At 68.3% G+C, this 17,728-nt stretch overlaps 1 protein-coding gene across 3 annotated transcripts in view; it reads right to left on the minus strand.

Moving 5' to 3' along the window:
* PTCH2 (patched 2) overlaps positions 1-17,728 on the minus strand; it is a 45,161-nt gene that overhangs the window by 15,135 nt on the left and 12,298 nt on the right. For all 3 annotated transcript variants that reach the window (XM_089780393.1, XM_075935843.2, XM_089780394.1), the window contains exons 3-6: positions 5,098-5,287; positions 4,081-4,150; positions 3,681-3,772; positions 917-1,112 (exon numbers count right to left, since the gene is read on the minus strand). In XM_089780393.1, the coding sequence (XP_089636519.1) occupies positions 917-1,112; positions 3,681-3,772; positions 4,081-4,150; positions 5,098-5,287 (548 nt within the window). The remainder of the gene's footprint in view (positions 1-916; positions 1,113-3,680; positions 3,773-4,080; positions 4,151-5,097; positions 5,288-17,728) is intronic.

The following is a 17,728-nucleotide window of genomic DNA, read 5'->3' on the forward strand; positions in this document are numbered from 1 at the left end:
GGGACACATGGACACACACAGCAGCAGGGACACAAACACCCCATCAGGGACACACACAAAGGGACACCCCCCCATCAGGGACACACGGACACACACAGCAGCAGGGACACGAACACCCCATCAGGGACACACACAAAGGGACACCCCCCCATCAGGGACACACACACACACACACACACACACACACACACACACACACACACACTCCAGTAGGGACACCCCCCATCAGCGACACACACACATACAGGCAGGGACACACACCCCCCATCAGGGACACACAGACACACACACACTCCAGTAGGGACACCCCCCATCAGCGACACACACACACACACACACACACACACACACACACACACTCCAGTAGGGACACACCCACCCCATCAGCAACACACACACATACAGGCAGGGACACACACCCCCCATCAGGGACACACAGACACACACACACACACACTCCAGTAGGGACACCCCCCATCAGGGACACACACACACACACACACACACACTCCAGTAGGGACACCCCCCATCAGCGACACACACACATACAGGCAGGGACACCCCCCCCCCACACACACCCACACACACACACTCCAGTAGGGACACCCCCCATCAGCGACACACACACATACAGGCAGGGACACACACCCCCATCAGGGACACACAGACACACACAGACACACACTCCAGTAGGGACACCCCCATCAGCGACACACACACATACACACACACACACACACACACACACACACTCCAGTAGGGACACCCCCCATCCGACACACACACACACACACACACACACACACTCCAGTAGGGACACCCCCCATCAGCGACACACACACATACAGGCAGGGACACACCCCCCCCATCAGGGACACACAGACACACAGAGGGACGCGGGCTCCGGCTCACCCACCTGCTGGCTCTGCCTGTTGGGGGCGCTGGCGGGGCAGGCGGGCTCGCGGGGGTCGAGGCAGGGCCGCTCCACGTAGGCCTGGCCCACCTGCGCCTTGTCCAGCAGCTCCCGGAAGCCCTCCAGCGAGGTGAACTGGCCCAGCTCCTGCAGCAGCTGCACGGGGTCCAGGTTGGTCCACTGGATGTCCGGCCGCCCCCTGCCCGGACGGGAGCAGACGGCCAGTCAGGGCCCGGCCAGCCCCTGCTCAGAGCCGGGCGTCTGGGGGGTGCCCTGCACGGGCCCCTGCCACTGGCCACACCCGGGCTAGGGAGGCAGGGGGAGCCCTCCGGCGGGCAGGGCGGCTCCCCAGCCACGGGGCACCTCCTCCCAAACCCGGCCCTCGGCAGCCACGGGGCACCCCCGGAGTCCCCTGCGGGCCAACCAGGCGCCGGCCCTGCTGGGGGGAGCAGCGGGGGCAGGGGCTGAGCAGTGGGGCTCTGGGGATTCACCCCCCGTTGGCCAATCCCCTCCCGCGTGGGGCGGTGACAGGCCCATTCCCCTCCTCCCCCCGCTGGCGCCAGATGCCAAGTCAAATAGCATGGCTGATCCCGTTACACGGTGCCGGCCCCGCCGGCTCCCGGCCCCTCCTTTGTGCCGCCAGTCAGGGCAATTAGCGCCCGCTCGCTAACGTCTTGATAGAGGGGAGCAGGCGGCCAGCGGGGGAGGGGAAGGGGCAGCCCCCGGGGGAAGGGCGAGCAAACAGCAAACTGCCCCTGGAGTTGGGCATGGGGCAGGACGGGGGGGCAGGCAGAGCCTCAGGGGGCTGAGAATTCCGCCGCCCCCGCCCCCAATCTCAGCCTGGACCCGCTCCTCCGGTCGGCCCAGCCCTGCCAGCCGGCTCGCGGCCGCCCCAGCATACTCTGCCCCGCCCGTGTGCCGAGCTCCCCCCCGCCTCCAGGAATCCCTTCCCCTCCCCCGCTCGCTGCAGACACCCCCCGGGCAACCCCGCCCCCAGCCCCCGTGGTGGGTCCATTGAAGGCCTGTGCCCCCGGCAGTGGGCCCTCAGCGTGGAGGAGGGGTGGGAGGGCTGTTAGCGGGTGCAATATCCGTCCCTTCCCTCTCCTGGCAACCTGGCCACTCGCCCATCCATTGCCCGGGCAGCCCTGGCGTGGGGCTCAGGATCGGGCCTTGGCTCGGCCAGCAGCCATCCACTAACGCCAGCCCAGACCCAGGGAGGGACGGGATCCGCTGCCTGCCTGGCCCCCCTGGGCTGGGCACAAGGGAGCCCATCTCAGTGCCCCCCACAGCACAGCCTCCTGCCGCTCCTCCATGGGGGGCGCCCGGCTGAGCCTTCGCCCCCCAGGGCCAGAGCGAGATGCGCCAGGCGAAGGGCACGGCCCATCGGACAGGGATCCCCTGTGCCAAAAATTCTCCTGCTGCTCGGGCCAGCCCCCCGGGTCCCTGGCTGGGTGCCCCCGGCCCCACGATGCCCATCACAGGTCAGCCATGGACCCACGGGGGGCGCGCGTGCGTGTCTGACCCACAAAGCGCCAACGGGCCCCGATCAGACACGCACCTGCCCCGGGACGGAGCCCGGCTGCCGGAGGGGGCGAAGGGCATCCGTCCCTGGGCCTCGGCCCTGGCTGCCCTCACCCCTCCGCTGCATGTCGCTGCCCCCCCGGAGCAGGAAAGGGGGTGGCAGGTCTGCGCTGGCTGGCGCCCAGGGGCCTGTGGTGTGTCAGGCAAAAGGACACAAAGCCCCAGGAGGGCAAGAGGGAGCGGGGGCAGAAACCGCCTCCAGTTGCTCCCACCTCGCCGCGCCTTGATCCGCTGCTTCCTGCTTCACAGCCCCGTTGGCGACGCCAGAGCCCCGCGGCTGAACTGAGGGGAGCCGGGGCAGGGGGAGCCGACCGGGAGATTTCAGCCCCTCAGACTTGGGACGTGGGAGCCCCAGGGGCCGGGCGCCGGGGCAGAGCGGGGCTTGGACGAGGGGCGACCCACGCTCAGCCCACCCCGCCAGACCCGCGCTGCGGCCCCCCGGCGGACTCCGAGCCCGGGCACCCCAGATGCCAGCCCCCCGGGCACCCCTCCTGTTGCCACCCATCCCAAAGGCAAAGCGGTGGAGGGAGGGGCTGCTTTTGAACCCTTCCCTCCCTTTCTCTGCAGGGTTTGAAGCCCCCCCGGGCCCCTTCCCTCGCTCCGGCAGGGCAGCAGGCTGAATGAGGCCACTATTTCATTTGCTGGGCCACTCCCGGCTTTCAGGGTGGCATTAGCATGAGAATGCGGGCGCTGCCGTTTGCTGACAAAGGGCCTCGCAGACAAACAGCCGTGTAAACAGAAAGAATGCCACGGATTGTTCCCCGTCCCCCTCCTCCCCCGCCCGGCCGGGTCCCCCCTCCGGACCCTCGGCGCTCCCAGTCGCCCCCACACACCTTCGGAGCAACCTGGGCCGGCGAGAGAGGCCTCGGGGCCCTGGAGCTGGAAGGACAGGCCCAAGGGGGCTGCCCCGGCGGCTAAGCACACACCCAGCGGGGAGCTGAGCTGCCGGCCGACCCTCTCCAACGCTCCCTGCCTCAGTTTCCCTGCCTGTCTGACAGGGACAGCAACACTGACATGGTGTCCCCTCTCCGAGGTGGGTGGGTATCGGCGTCCCCGATACCTCCTCAGCAAAGAGCCCTGCAGAGCCCAGGGGCTGCCATGCACGCCAGGGACCCTAGTGCGGGCACCGCAGCCGGTAGCCGCGTGTGGCGCCCCGGCCGTGGCGCAGCGGGGGGAGGGCACTCACGGGAGGTAGGCAGAGCCTCCTTGCAGCTTGGCGCCGTCCCAGAAGCAGTCCAGCGGCGTTACAATCACGCAGGGGAAAAGCTTCTCGATCATCTGGGGGGGCGACACAAGGGGGGCTCAGAACCACGGCCAAGGTGCCGACCCCTATGCTAGACCCGCCCCCCTGCCCACCAGCGCTGCCCCCGCAGGCCAGGGCCCCGCCCCTCCAGCCCCGTCTCCCTGCGGCAGGACAAGAGCCTTCCCCTCTGCAGCTGCCCCCCCCCCCCGGGGCGACTCCCCCCGCGTGGACGCAGCCCCCCCGCCCAGCCCTTCCCCGCTGCCACCGGGCCAGGGAGAGCGAGCCCCCCTCGTGCCCCAGCAGGACTCCGTGGGTTCCCGGGCGCTCGGGCCCAGGGCCTCACCCGCTCGATCATGCCGTTCTCAAGGATGGGGACGCCGGACTTGTAGCAGATTTTGTTCAAATCCCAGGATCTGGGGAAAGCAGCGGAGAAATGGAAGGAGGGTGAGATCGCAGGGGGGAGCTCCGTGGGGCTGGGCGGGACGGGGGGGGGAGCAACACCATAAGGGAGGATGGGAAAGGCGGGTAATCAGGAGGGGCAGGGGCATCAAGAGATGCTCAGGGGGTGGGGGGAGTTGTCAGGAGGGACAGGAGCACTAGGGGGCGGAGTGTGAGGAGGGGCAGGAAGGCGTCAGGAGGAGTAGGTGGGTGTCAGGAGGGCGGGCGAGGTGCTGTGGGGGTATCAGGAGAGGTGGGGGGATCAGGAGGCATGGGAGCAACAGGGGAGGGGGTGTTAGGAGGGGTGGGGGGAGAGGCAGGGGGGTGGGGGGGGGGGATCAGGAGGCGTGGGAGCAACAGGGGAGGGGGTGTTAGGAGGGGTGGGGGGAGGCAGGGGGGTGGGGGGGGGGGGGATCAGGAGGCGTGGGAGCAACAGGGGAGGGGGTGTTAGGAGGGGTGTGGGGAGAGGCAGGAGGAGGGAGGGGGGGATCAGGAGGCGTGGGAGCAACAGGGGAGGGGGTGTTAGGAGGGGTGTGGGGAGAGGCAGGGGGGTATCAGGAGAGGTGGGGGGATCAGGAGGCATGGGAGCAACAGGGGAGGGGGTGTTAGGAGGGGTGTGGGGAGAGGCAGGGGGGTATCAGGAGAGGTGGGGGGATCAGGAGGCGTGGGAGCAACAGGGGAGGGGGTGTTAGGAGGGGTGTGGGGAGAGGCAGGGGGGTATCAGGAGAGGTGGGGGGATCAGGAGGCATGGGAGCAACAGGGGAGGGGGTGTTAGGAGGGGTGTCAGGAGAGGCATCAGGAGGCATAAGAGTACCAGGGGCAGGGAGTATTAGGAGGGGCAGGGGGTGTCAGGAGAGGCGGGGGGGGGGAAATCCAGCCCCTGGGACCCCCCAGGCCCACGGCCCTTGCGCATGGAACTCACTTTCCGTAGAGCGAGATCTGCACTTTGCTGGCAGCCAGGGCCGCCTGCAGGTGCAGCTCCAGGGCCTCCTGGGTGAGGACGTTCTCCCCTTCCCGGGCCGGGGTCTGGATCAGCATTTGGGACGTGTAGACGGACTCTTCCCCCAGCTTCTCTTTCGTGTAGCGGAGCTCCTGGCTGAGCCGGCTGCCGGCTGCGGGAGGAGAGGGCCCATGAGCCGGGCACCCGGGGGATCCTGCGACCGGCGGGGCCGACAGATTCACCCCCTTCGTGAGCTCCAGTGGGACAAGTTCCCCGGGCACAACAGAGGGCGCAAGCGACGCGGCCCGGCCCGGCCCGGCCCAGCCCAGCCCAGCCCAGCCCATCCCGGCCCGGCCCGGCCCGGCCCGGCCCAGCCCAGCCCAGCCCAGCCCAGCCCAGCCCATCCCGGCCCGGCCCGGCCCGGCCCGGCCCAGCCCAGCCCAGCCGGCCTCCGCGCCAGGCTGGGCCACATGCAGCTGGCAGCCAACGTGCCGGTGTCGATGGGCCAGTGATGAGACTGAACGGGTGGCAAAAGTCAAAGGGGCCAGGCTGGCCCCCTGGCTGAGGCTTTCGAGATTTTGCGGGGGAAGACGGACAAACGGAACAGACACGGGCTACTGGAGCGCGTCCCACCCGCCCCTGCCACCCCCGGCTCTGGGACCCCCGGGCTCCGTCACGCCGACCTGAGAGACGCCCGGCCGGACTGGAGAGCGAAGGACCCAGCTGCCGTGGCCGCCCCAGCGCCGGGGGGGGGACTATTCCGACCACTCTGCGAGTTCAGACGCGCACACGCTTGCCCCTGCCTCTGTCATCGGGGGGCTGGGGTTTGGACGCAGCCAGGCCATTCCCAGCGCTACCTGCGTGCTCTCCGGAGACTCCCCCAACACGCAGGCCGGGCCACCCCCACGCAGCCCCCTTCCTCTGCACGCAGCCTTCCCAGGCCCGCTGGCCCCCCGGCTCGGCCGGACGCGCCTGCCAGCTGCTCCCCTGCCCGCGTCCCACTGTTTCGGGTCTCCCCCTCCAGCGCTGCAGCACCGGGGGACACGGCAGGCGCTGCCTGTCTGCGTGATGCCAGGGACACGGCCTGAGCCTTTCTGCAGTGCCAAAGGGCTCGATCCTGCAGCTCTACCCGGGGCAGCCGCCCAGGCCGGCTCCCAGCTCTGCCACGCTCCCAACTCCCCTTCTCTCCGGGGCAGCCGCAGGCTGCGGGGGTGCGGTCAAGAAAGGGGGAGGCGCAAGCCCCATCGCTGTTCGCCCCCTCGGCCATAGGCCCTCGCGTTCCCGTCCACCGGAGAGGGACCGTAGCAGCAGCGGGCCCTGGCCGGGAGGGGCCCCCACGCAGGCCAGGCCTGGGACGGGACACCAGGCAGAAGGGGCCCCCACAGAACGGGCACGGGACTGGGCACCCCGCGAGGGCGTCCTGCCCAGATTTCCTTCTCTCAGGCGTTTCTTATGGTGGCACCTACGGCGCCCGCCCGAGCCGGGGCCCCACCATGCCAGGCGCTGCCCAGGCCCCCGGCAGGAGACGGCCGCTGCCCGGAAGAGCTCCCAGTCTAACCGGACAGGAACGCCAAGGGAACCGGAGCTCGGGAGGGGGGTGACTGGACCCAACGGGCACCCAGCTCTCCGGACGCCCAGCTTACAGACCGCTGCTCTCCGGCCAGCAGCCCCTCGGCTCCGAGAAGCCCCAGACGGACCCGTCCCGGAGCAGCCGCGGGGCTGGGAGCGAAGGACGCAGCAAGCCTCAGCATCACGCCTGGCTCCACCCAAGGGAGCAGGATTGGAGCCGCTCCCCGCTCAGGGCTCAGTGCAGGACCCCGCCGGCTCTGGCTGGCGGCCAGCGCATGGGAGGCCAAGCGCAGCGAGAGACAGACCACAAATAAGCAACAGAATCTTCGCCTTTAATTGCTTCTTATTTCTTTCAGGCTTTTATTTTTCCATCTCACCCTCCCTGAAGGGTCTGGGAAACAGCTGGGGACAGTCGGATGCCAGCTGTGAAGGAGGCAGGGCCGGGAAGTCGGGGGCGGGGCAGCGGTGAGACACAAGGGTGCCGTGGGGGTGTTGGAGGAGGCTGTTTGGGAGGTCAGGTGGGAGGTGCACTGAGCTGCTCCAGGCTCAGCTGAGCCACCCAGGAGAAACCCTCCGAGGAGGGAGAGGAAAGGAGGGGAGAGCGGGACGGCGGACTGGGGGCATCATGAGGATGGATAGACAAACCGATGGCACATGCTAGTGGGCTGCCAGGCCAATCAGCTAGTCCTGCCTGCCACGCGGGCCCCACGGACCCCCACAGCGCTCCCGCTCCCCGAACCCTGCCTGCCACGCGGGCCCCACGGACCCCCACAGCGCTCCCTCTCCCCGAACCCTGCCTGCCATGCGGGCCCCACGGACCCCCACAGCGCTCCCGCTCCCCGAACCCTGCCTGCCACGCGGGCCCCACGGACCCCCATAGCGCTCCCTCTCCCCGAACCCTGCCTGCCACGCGGGCCCCACGGACCCCCACAGCGCTCCCGCTCCCCGAACCCTGCCTGCCACGCGGGTCCCACGGACCCCCACAGCGCTCCCCGAACCCTGCCTGCCACGCGGGCCCCACGGACCCCCACAGCGCTCCCTCTCCCCGAACCCTGCCTGCCACACGGGTCCCACGGACCCCCACAGCGCTCCCTCTCCCCGAACCCTGCCTGCCACGCGGGCCCCACGGACCCCCACAGCGCTCCTGCTCCCCGAGACCTGCCTGCCACGTGGGCCCCACGGACCCCCACAGCGCTCCCTCTCCCCGAACCCTGCCTGCCATGCGGGCCCCACGGACCCCCACAGCGCTCCCGCTCCCCGAGACCTGCCTGCCACGTGGGCCCCACGGACCCCCACAGCGCTCCCTCTCCCCGAACCCTGCCTGCCACGCGGGCCCCACGGACCCCCACAGCGCTCCCTCTCCCCGAACCCTGCCTGCCACGCGGGCCCCACGGACCCCCACAGCGCTCCCGCTCCCCGAACCCTGCCTGCCATGCAGGCCCCACGGACCCCCACAGCGCTCCTGCTCCCCGAGACCTGCCTGCCACGTGGGTCCCACGGACCCCCACAGCGCTCCTGCTCCCCGAGACCTGCCTGCCACGCGGGCCCCACGGACCCCCACAGCGCTCCCTCTCCCCGAACCCTGCCTGCCACGCGGGCCCCACGGACCCCCACAGCGCTCCTGCTCCCTGAACCCTGCCTGCCACGCAGGCCCCATGGACCCCCACAGCGCTCCTGCTCCTCGAGACCTGCCTGCCACGCGGGCCCCACGGACCCCCACAGCGCTCCCTCTCCCCGAACCCTGCCTGCCACGCGGGCCCCACGGACCCCCACAGCGCTCCCTCTCCCCGAACCCTGCCTGCCACGCGGGCCCCACGGACCCCCACAGCGCTCCTGCTCCCTGAACCCTGCCTGCCACGCAGGCCCCATGGACCCCCACAGCGCTCCTGCTCCCCGAGACCTGCCTGCCACGCGGGCCCCACGGACCCCCACAGCGCTCCTGCTCCCCGAGACCTGCCTGCCATGCGGGCCCCACGGACCCCCACAGCGCTCACTCTCCCCGAGACCTGCCTGCCACGCGGGCCCCACGGACCCCCACAGCGCTCCCGCTCCCCGAACCCTGCCTGCCACGCGGGCCCCACGGATCCCCACAGCGCTCCCGCTCCCCGAATCCTGCCTGCCACGTGGGTCCCACGGACCTCATAGCGCTCCTGCTCCCCGAGACCTGCCTGCCATGCGGGCCCCACGGACCCCCACAGCGCTCCCTCTCCCCGAACCCTGCCTGCCACGCGGGCCCCATGGACCCCCACAGTGCTCCTGCTCCCCGAACCCTGCCTGCCATGCGGGCCCCACGGATCCCCACAGTGCTCCCTCTCCCCGAACCCTGCCTGCCACGTGGGTCCCACGGACCTCACAGCGCTCCTGCTCCCCGAGACCTGCCTGCCACGCGGGCCCCACGGACCCCCACAGCGCTCCCGCTCCCCGAACCCTGCCTGCCACGCGGCCCCACGGACCCCCACAGCGCTCCCGCTCCCTGATCCCTGCCTGCCACGCGGGCCCCACGGACCCCCACAGCGCTCCCGCTCCCCGAACCCTGCCTGCCACGTGGGCCCCACGGACCCCCACAGCGCTCCTGCTCCCCGAGACCTGCCTGCCACGCGGGCCCCACGGACCCCCACAGCGCTCCTGCTCCCCGAGACCTGCCTGCCACGCGGGCCCCACGGACCCCCACAGCGCTCCTGCTCCCCGAACCCTGCCTGCCACGCGGGCCCCATGGACCCCCACAGCGCTCCCTCTCCCCGAACCCTGTCTGCCACGCGGGCCCCACGGACCCCCACAGCGCTCCCGCTCCCCAAACCCTGTCTGCCACGCGGGCCCCACGGAGCCCCACAGCGCTCCCGCTCCCCAAACCCTGCCTGCCACGTGGGCCCCACGGACCCCACAGTGATCTTGCCCGCCAACCCTTGCACCCCACAAACCCCACAGTACTCCCGCTCCCCGAGCCCTGCCTGCCACGTGCACCCCGCAGACCCCACAGCGCTCCCACTCCCCAAGCCCCGCCCGTCCAGCAGCGGGGGATTTCCGTGGCGTGTCTGTTGGGGTATGTCTACACTACCACGCTAGTTCGAACTAGCGGGGTAATGTATGCATACCGCACTTGCTAATGAAGCCCGGGATTTGAATTTCCCGGGCTTCATTAGCATAAGCGGGGAGCCGCCATTTTTAAATCCCCGCTGCTTCGAACCCCGTGTAGCGCGGCTACACGGGGCTCGAACTAGGTAGTTCGGACTAGGGTCCTATTCCGAACTACCGGTACTCCTCGTGAAACGAGGTGTACCGGTAGTTCGGAATAGGCTCCCTAGTCCGAACTCCCTAGTTCGAGCCCCGTGTAGCCGCGCTACACGTGGTTCGAAGCAGCGGGGATTTAACAATGGCGGCTCCCCGCTTATGCTAATGAAGCCCGGGAAATTCAAATCCCGGGCTTCATTAGCAAGTGCGGTATGTATACATTACCCCGCTAGTTCGAACTAGCGGGGTAGTGTAGACATACCCTTGCTGCCGACGCTGGCGGCTGCAGGAATAGCTGCACATCTGCAAGGGGGCTGGGGGGGCAGCAAGCCGTCCCTTGTCATTAGTGTTAATTTGGAACAGGGCCCCCCGAGCCATGGGAGAGCTTCAAAGGCGACTGAGGAAGCCTCAAATTCCAACCCCCTAATTACCCGGGGAGCGACATGAAAAGACAGGGCCGGGCCCAGGGCCTGCCAAGCGCACTTCAAATGGGAGTCTCGCTCGCTGGCCAGGCCCGGCCCCGGCTCTGGCACTGGGGACGCCCTGCCCCCCCCTGGCCCCCCAGCTCCGAGCGGCGGGCGTGCCACCGTGCCAGCCGCGGTCGGCCCAGGGCGAGGGGGCTCCGAGGGGGGAGGGGGCCCTGCCAGCCAGGAAGATAGCAACAATGAGCATGTTAATGAGGAGCCCTATGCAAATTCTCCTTTCCTCCAATTAACAAAAGGCGCACTAGGCTTTCTCATGCGCTGGGGCCGGGCCCCTCTGCGCCCAGCCAGCCCCTCCCTCGGGCTTGGCAGCACCCGCCTGTGCCTCAGAGAGCCCCCCCACTGGGGCGACTGTGCCCCGAGGGCTTTGCGCCAGCCCTTCCCTCTCCCCCTGTGCTCCGGCATCCAGGCAAGCGCCCCCCCCGGCATGGAGGGTACCAGCGCCCGGGACCCTGGGGTGGTGCCCAAGTCCGGCTCCCCCCGGCCCTGCTGTTGAGTTCGACCCCGTGAGGCCTTGTGTCGCAGGCCGGGCCCAGCCCTGCCAGCAGTATCGGGGCTGAACGGGACCAAGCGGGCGCCGGGCCCGGCCCTGCCAGCGGCGGCGGGGCTGAACGGGACCAAGGGGGCGGGCGCCGGGCCCGGCCCTGCCAGCGGCGGCGGGGCTGAACGGGACCAAGGGGGCGGGCGCCGGGCCCGGCCCTGCCAGCGGTGGCGGGGCTGAACAGGACCAAGGGGGCGGGCGCCGGGCCCAGCCCTGCCAGCGGCGGCGGGGCTGAACAGGACCAAGGGGGTGGGTGCCGGGCCCGGCCCTGCCAGCAGCGGCGGGGCTGAACAGGACCAAGGGGGCGGGCGCCGGGCCCGGCCCTGCCAGCGGCGGCGGGGCTGAACAGGACCAAGGGGGTGGGTGCCGGGCCCGGCCCTGCCAGCGGCGGCGGGGCTGAACAGGACCAAGGGGGCGGGCGCCGGGCCCAGCCCTGCCAGCGGCGGCGGGGCTGATCAGGACCAAGGGGGTGGGTGCCGGGCCCGGCCCTGCCAGCAGCGGCGGGGCTGAACGGGACCAAGGGGGCGGGCGCCGGGCCCGGCCCTGCCAGCGGCGGCGGGGCTGAACAGGACCAAGGGGGTGGGTGCCGGGCCCGGCCCTGCCAGCAGCGGCGGGGCTGAACAGGACCAAGGGGGCGGGCGCCGGGCCCGGCCCTGCCAGCAGAGGCGGGGCTGAACAGGACCAAGGGGGCGGGCGCCAGCAGCGGCGAGGCTAAACGGGACCAAGGGGGTGGGCACTGGGCCCGGCCCTGCCAGCAGCGGCGAGGCTAAACGGGACCAAGGGGGCGGGCGCCGGGCCCGGCCCTGCCAGCAGAGGTGGGGCTGAACAGGACCAAGAGGGCGGGCACCAGCAGCGGCGAGGCTGAACGGGACCAAGGGGGTGGGCGCCGGGCCCGGCCCTGCCAGCGGCGGCGGGGCTGAACGGGACCAAGGGGGCGGGCGCAGGGCCCGGCCCTGCCAGCGGCGGCGAGGCTGAACGGGACCAAGGGGGCGGGCGCAGGGCCCGGCCCTGCCAGCGGCGGCGGGGCTGAACGGGACCAAGGGGGTGGGCGCCGGGCCCGGCCCTGCCAGCGGCGGCGGGGCTGAACGGGACCAAGGGGGCGGGCGCCGGGCCGGTCGGCTTCCGAGCACAGGTCCCTGGTGTCCGGACCTGCAGCAGTTCAGGGCCAGTTCAGAGCCGGGGCGCCGGGCTGGCCTCCTTGGGCTGGTGCACGGCAGTGGTGTCGCTGGGGGAGGCAGCCAGAAGGGGGCGCTTTCCACTCCCGGGGCTGGCACCCGCTCCGCCGGGCAGCCCTCCCCTCTGCGCCCAGCCGCCTGGGACAGCAGCCTACGGATCCCCACGATCAAATCTGCACCGGGCACGTCCCCCACCCCGCCAGGCCACCCCCGAGGGCAGACCGGGGAACGACCCCTCCTCTCCCCATGGCTCAGCCTGGCACTGCCCCACCCCAGGGCATTTTCTCTCCAGCGAAGCCGACTGGGTTGTCAGCACCACTCGCCCGCCAGCGCCCCAAAGACAGGCCCCGTGCCCCCCGCCCCCTCAGCCTCCAGTCTCAGTGCCAGGCCCAGGGCACCCAGAGCCAGGGACAGAACCCGGCAGCCAGCGCCAGGCCCTACCCACTGGCCCAAGCTGTCCCCTGACGGGGGCAGGGGAGGGGCCACCCGGGCCCAGGCCAGCTTGCCGGGGGTAGACCCACCCCGACGGGGCTGGGGCTCTGAGCCAGGTGCCCACGGATGGGCAGAGAGGCAGGGCTGATGCCCCACCAGCCTGGCCCACGCTAGGCTCTTTCGGGGCACCCCCCCAACAGGAGAAAGCCAGGAGCCAGTGCCCTGCAATCTAGTTACTCTCCCACAGCCCGGCTCTGCTGGCGGAAAACCAGGCCGGTGCCTCCCTCCGCTGCGGAGCCCGTGGGGTGGATCGGGCCCCTGAAGCCAGCCCCTCTCTCACGGCTGCCCCACAGCAGAGTAGCCACCTGTCTGACCAGGGCAGGGAGCGGCCCCACCTGTGCACCCCGCCGCAGGTGGGGCCGAGCTCTGGGCCTCTCTGCGACGGTGGCTTCTGGGCCTACTGGGGGCCAGCTGAGCCCCCCAACTCATCCCAGAAGGCAGGGCCGGATCCCTCCCCAGAGACGCTCCCTCTCCCATAGCAGGCCCACGAGCAGAGCCCCCCCGCCTGCCACAAACCTTCACCCCCAGCTGCAGCATGGACCCGCTCGGCCACGCCAGGGCTGTCATCAGCCAACGGGTTCGGGGACCCCCGTCTCTTGGCTCCCCGCAGCCGGTTGCTCCCCCTGCACCTCCGGGAGGCTTGGCTCACCCAGCAGTGCTTTTATGGGGGGGGGGGCACTCAAAGTGCCCCCTTCCAAGGTCACCAGCAGCCCCCTGGGGCGTCACACGCCACCTGGGAGTTCCCTTGTGCTTGTAGGGACCAGATACTGCGGGGAAGGGCACAAGGCAGAAAGGGGGAAATCCTGGGATGGGGGGGTGGAATAGGCGCCTATATAGAGGAAAGCTCTGAATATCGAATCGGGACACCTGGTCACGTCGCTGAGAAAGGCCTGGGCTGAGCAGCCGAGGAAGGATGACGGCAAGGCTACCCCAGTGCAGGCAGGGCTGGGAGGAGGAGCATCTGGAGTGGGGCGGAGCAGTCAGTTCTAGTCCCCGTGCCTCAGTTTCCCCTCTGGCAGCGTTGGGGCTCATGGCCCTGTGGGGTGGGAGGCTGCGGGCTGTGCTGTCTGCAACGCACCTGGAGCTCCCGGGACACAGGGCAGACGTCCCAGGGCTGTCCCCGACACAAACGGGGGAAACGACTCGCCCGCTGTGAAGCCAGCTCTCTGCCAGCCACGGGAAAGCCAGGGCCAGGAACACAGACAGACACACGGCCCCCATGAAGTGCGGGGGGCAGGCTGGCACTTGGGCACCCCCAGCTGTGGGGCACACTCCCTACTACCACCCTGCGACCTGCCGTGGGCTCGCATCCCTGCCCCGCCCAGCGGATCTCAGCCTGAACCCATCGCTCTGGTACCTGGGCACCTACAATCTCCCCTCCCGGCGAGGAGCCCCTGGCAGCCATTACTGCACCCCGATTTCACAGCTCCCCCGGGGCCCGAACATTAGGGTCAGGCCTGGTCCAGGGGGCTGCCCTGCTTTCGTACCCGCGGGGAGCCGGGTGGGAGGGCATGAGCAGGCAGCGCCAGTGGGAGGGCATGGCCCGGGCACAAAGGGCTGCAGGGGTCCTCAGCCGAGGCAGCCAGGAGATACCCCTGTGTAACCCACAACAGCATCACGCACAACCCGCCCTTCCAACCCACAACAGCGTCACGCACAACCCGCCCTCCCAACCCACAACAGCGTCGCGCACAGCCCGCCCTTCCAACCCACAACAGCATCGCGCACAGCCCGCCCTCCCAGCCCACAACAGCGTCGCGCACAGCCCGCCCTTCCAACCCACAACAGCGTCGCGCACAGCCCGCCCTCCCAACCCACAACAGCGTCGCGCACAGCCCGCCCTCCCAGCCCACAACAGCGTCGCGCACAACCCGCCCTTCCAACCCACAACAGCGTCGCGCACAGCCCGCCCTCCCAACCCACAACAGCGTCGCGCACAGCCCGCCCTCCCAACCCACAACAGCGTCGCGCACAGCCCGCCCTTCCAACCCACAACAGCGTCGCGCACAGCCCGCCCTCCCAACCCACAACAGCGTCGCGCACAGCCCGCCCTCCCAGCCCACAACAGCGTCGCGCACAGCCCGCCCTCCCAACCCACAACAGCGTCGCGCACAGCCCGCCCTTCCAACCCACAACAGCGTCGCGCACAGCCCGCCCTCCCAGCCCACAACAGCGTCGCGCACAACCCGCCCTTCCAACCCACAACAGCGTCGCGCACAGCCCGCCCTCCCAACCCACAACAGCATCACGCACAGCCCGCCCTCCCAGCCCACAACAGCATCACGCACAGCCCGCCCTCCCAGCCCACAACAGCATCACGCACAACCCGCCCTCCCAGCCCACAACAGCATCACGCACAACCCGCCCTTCCAACCCACAACAGCATCACGCACAACCCGCCCTTCCAACCCACAACAGCATCACGCACAGCCCGCCCTCCCAACCCACAACAGCATCACGCACAACCCGCCCTCCCAGCCCACAACAGCATCACGCACAACCCGCCCTCCCAACCCACAACAGCATCACGCACAGCCCGCCCTCCCAACCCACAACAGCATCACGCACAACCCGCCCTCCCAGCCCACAACAGCATCACGCACAACCCGCCCTCCCAACCCACAACAGCATCACGCACAACCCGCCCTCCCAGCCCACAACAGCGTCACGCACAACCCGCCCTCCCAACCCACAACAGCGTCACGCACAGCCCGCCCTCCCAACCCACAACAGCGTCACGCACAACCCGCCCTCCCAACCCACAACAGCGTCACGCACAACCCGCCCTTCCAACCCACAACAGCATCACGCACAGCCCGGGGCCCCCACGTAAACTACAATAGTATCACACACAGCCCGAGGCCCCCCTGTAGCCCACAACAGTGTCATGCACAGCCCGGGACCCCCACGTAAACTACAATAGTATCACACACAGCCTGAGGCCCCCCTGTAACCCACAACAGCGTCATGCACAGCCCGGACCCCCTCCAACGTAACACACAATGGGGTTATACACAGCCTTCCCTTCCCCCACTTGTGTAGCCCACAACAGCGTCACACACAACGTGCCCCCCCCACCTAACTCACAACGGCACCACGCACAGACCCGGCCCCCCATGTAACCCACAACAGCGTCACACGAAGCCTGGGGGGTTCTGACATAACACAATTCCCCAGCATCGCATCTAGCGGCACCAGAGCCTCTGCCTCTCGCCCGCCCGCAGAGCGAGCCCAGAGAGCGGCGTGGCGGGAGAGGACCGGCACCGGGAGCACACGGCGAGCGTTGCGGTGCTGAGCGGACGGGATCTTTGCATTCAGGATGCCCGGGCAGGTGGAGAACTGCTCAGAGGGGCGTCGGATGACCAACCCGGCCCCGTGCCTGGGAGGGGCCCCTCGGCTGCGCCCCGTGCCCAGTGGGAAGCGAGTGCCAGGGAGGAGAGCTGTGGAAAGGGACCGGGGTCTGCGCCGCAGCCGACAGCTCTTCAGCGTGCAGTGAGGCCGGTGGCTGATTCAGCCTCACCAGAAACGCCTCCGGCACCGAAAGCGCCGGATTCCTGCAGAGGGGGGCTCGGCTCTGGATCACTTACTGCAACACGAGCGGCCGTGATTGGCTCCGGCACTGCCAGTGGGGGTCGAGGATAACGCCCTGCCGGAGCCGCTCTCCCCGCACTCCCTCCTGCCCACTCCTGCCCCAGGGGGCATGGCGCCCTCTCGGCCGGCTGCTGCTGCTCGCTACCTGGCCCAGGTGAGTGGGGCGAGGCTCGGCTGGCTCCCGGGGCTAGAACTAAGCTTACGCAGGGCTCTGCCTGGCCCACGGCATCCACCAGCTGAGCCCCGCTGTCAGCGTGCCGCCTTGGACCCGCAAACTCTCTGGCCAAGCCTGCGATTAGCCACCGCGGCGTCCGCAAGACAGGAAAAGTCATTCTTGCGCTGTACACGGCGCGGGTTAGGCCTAGCCGGAGCACGGTGCCCAGTGGCGGGGGCCACATCTCAGGAAAGAGGCAGACAAGTACAAACCGGAGACAGCCCAGAGCAGTGCCAGAAATACGATGAATGGTCACTAGGAAACATGGGCTCGGAGGGAAGACTGACAAAAAGGGGTTTGCCAAGTCGGGAAAGGCGAAGCCCCAGACAGGACGCAATAACAGTTTTCATAGAATCATAGAATCATAGGACTGGAAGGGACCTCGAGAGGTCATCGAGTCCAGCCCCCCGCCCTCAAGGCAGGACCAAGCTCCGTCTACACCATCCCTGACAGATGTCTATCTAACCTGTTCTTAAATATCTCCAGAGAGGGAGATTCCACCACCTCCCTTGGCAATTGATTCCAATTTTTGACCACCCTGACAGTTAGGAATTTTTTCCTAATGTCCAATCTAAACCTCCCCTGCTGCACTTTAAGCCCATTACTCCTTGTCCTGTCCTCAGAAACCAAGAGGAACAAATTTTCTCCTTCCTCCTTGTGACACCCTTTTAGATATTTGAAAACCGCTATCATGTCCCCCCTTAATCTTCTTTTTTCCAAACTAAACAAGCCCAGTTCATGAAGCCTGGCTTCATAGGTCATGTTCTCTAGACCTTTAATCATTCTTGTCGCTCTTCTCTGTACCCTTTCCAATTTCTCCACATCTTTCTTGAAATGTGGCGCCCAGAACTGGACACAGTACTCCAGCTGAGGCCTAACTAGTGCAGAGTAGAGCGGCAGAATGACTTCACGAGTTTTGCTTACAACACACCTGTTGATACAACCTAGAATCATATTTGCTTTTTTTGCAACAGCATCACACTGTTGACTCATATTCAACTTGTGGTCCACTATGACCCCTAGATCCCTTTCCGCCATGCTCCTTCCTAGACAGTCGCTTCCCATCTTGTATGTATGGAACTGATTGTTCCTTCCTAAGTGGAGCACTTTGCATTTCTCTTTATTAAACCTCATCCTGTTTACCTCTGACCATTTCTCTAACTTGCTAAGGTCATTTTAAATTATGTTCCTAGTTTTCATGTTTATAAAAGGGGGTTACAAGGAGGAGGGAGAAAAATTGTTCCCCTTGGCCTCTGGTGACAGGACAAGGAGCAAGGGGCTGAAACTGCAGCAAGGGAGGTTGAGGTTGGACATTAGAGAA

This window comes from Pelodiscus sinensis, chromosome 9 (genome assembly GCF_052426305.1).
Source record: "Pelodiscus sinensis isolate ZL-2025 chromosome 9, ASM5242630v1, whole genome shotgun sequence".
NCBI classification, from domain to species: domain Eukaryota; kingdom Metazoa; phylum Chordata; order Testudines; family Trionychidae; genus Pelodiscus; species Pelodiscus sinensis.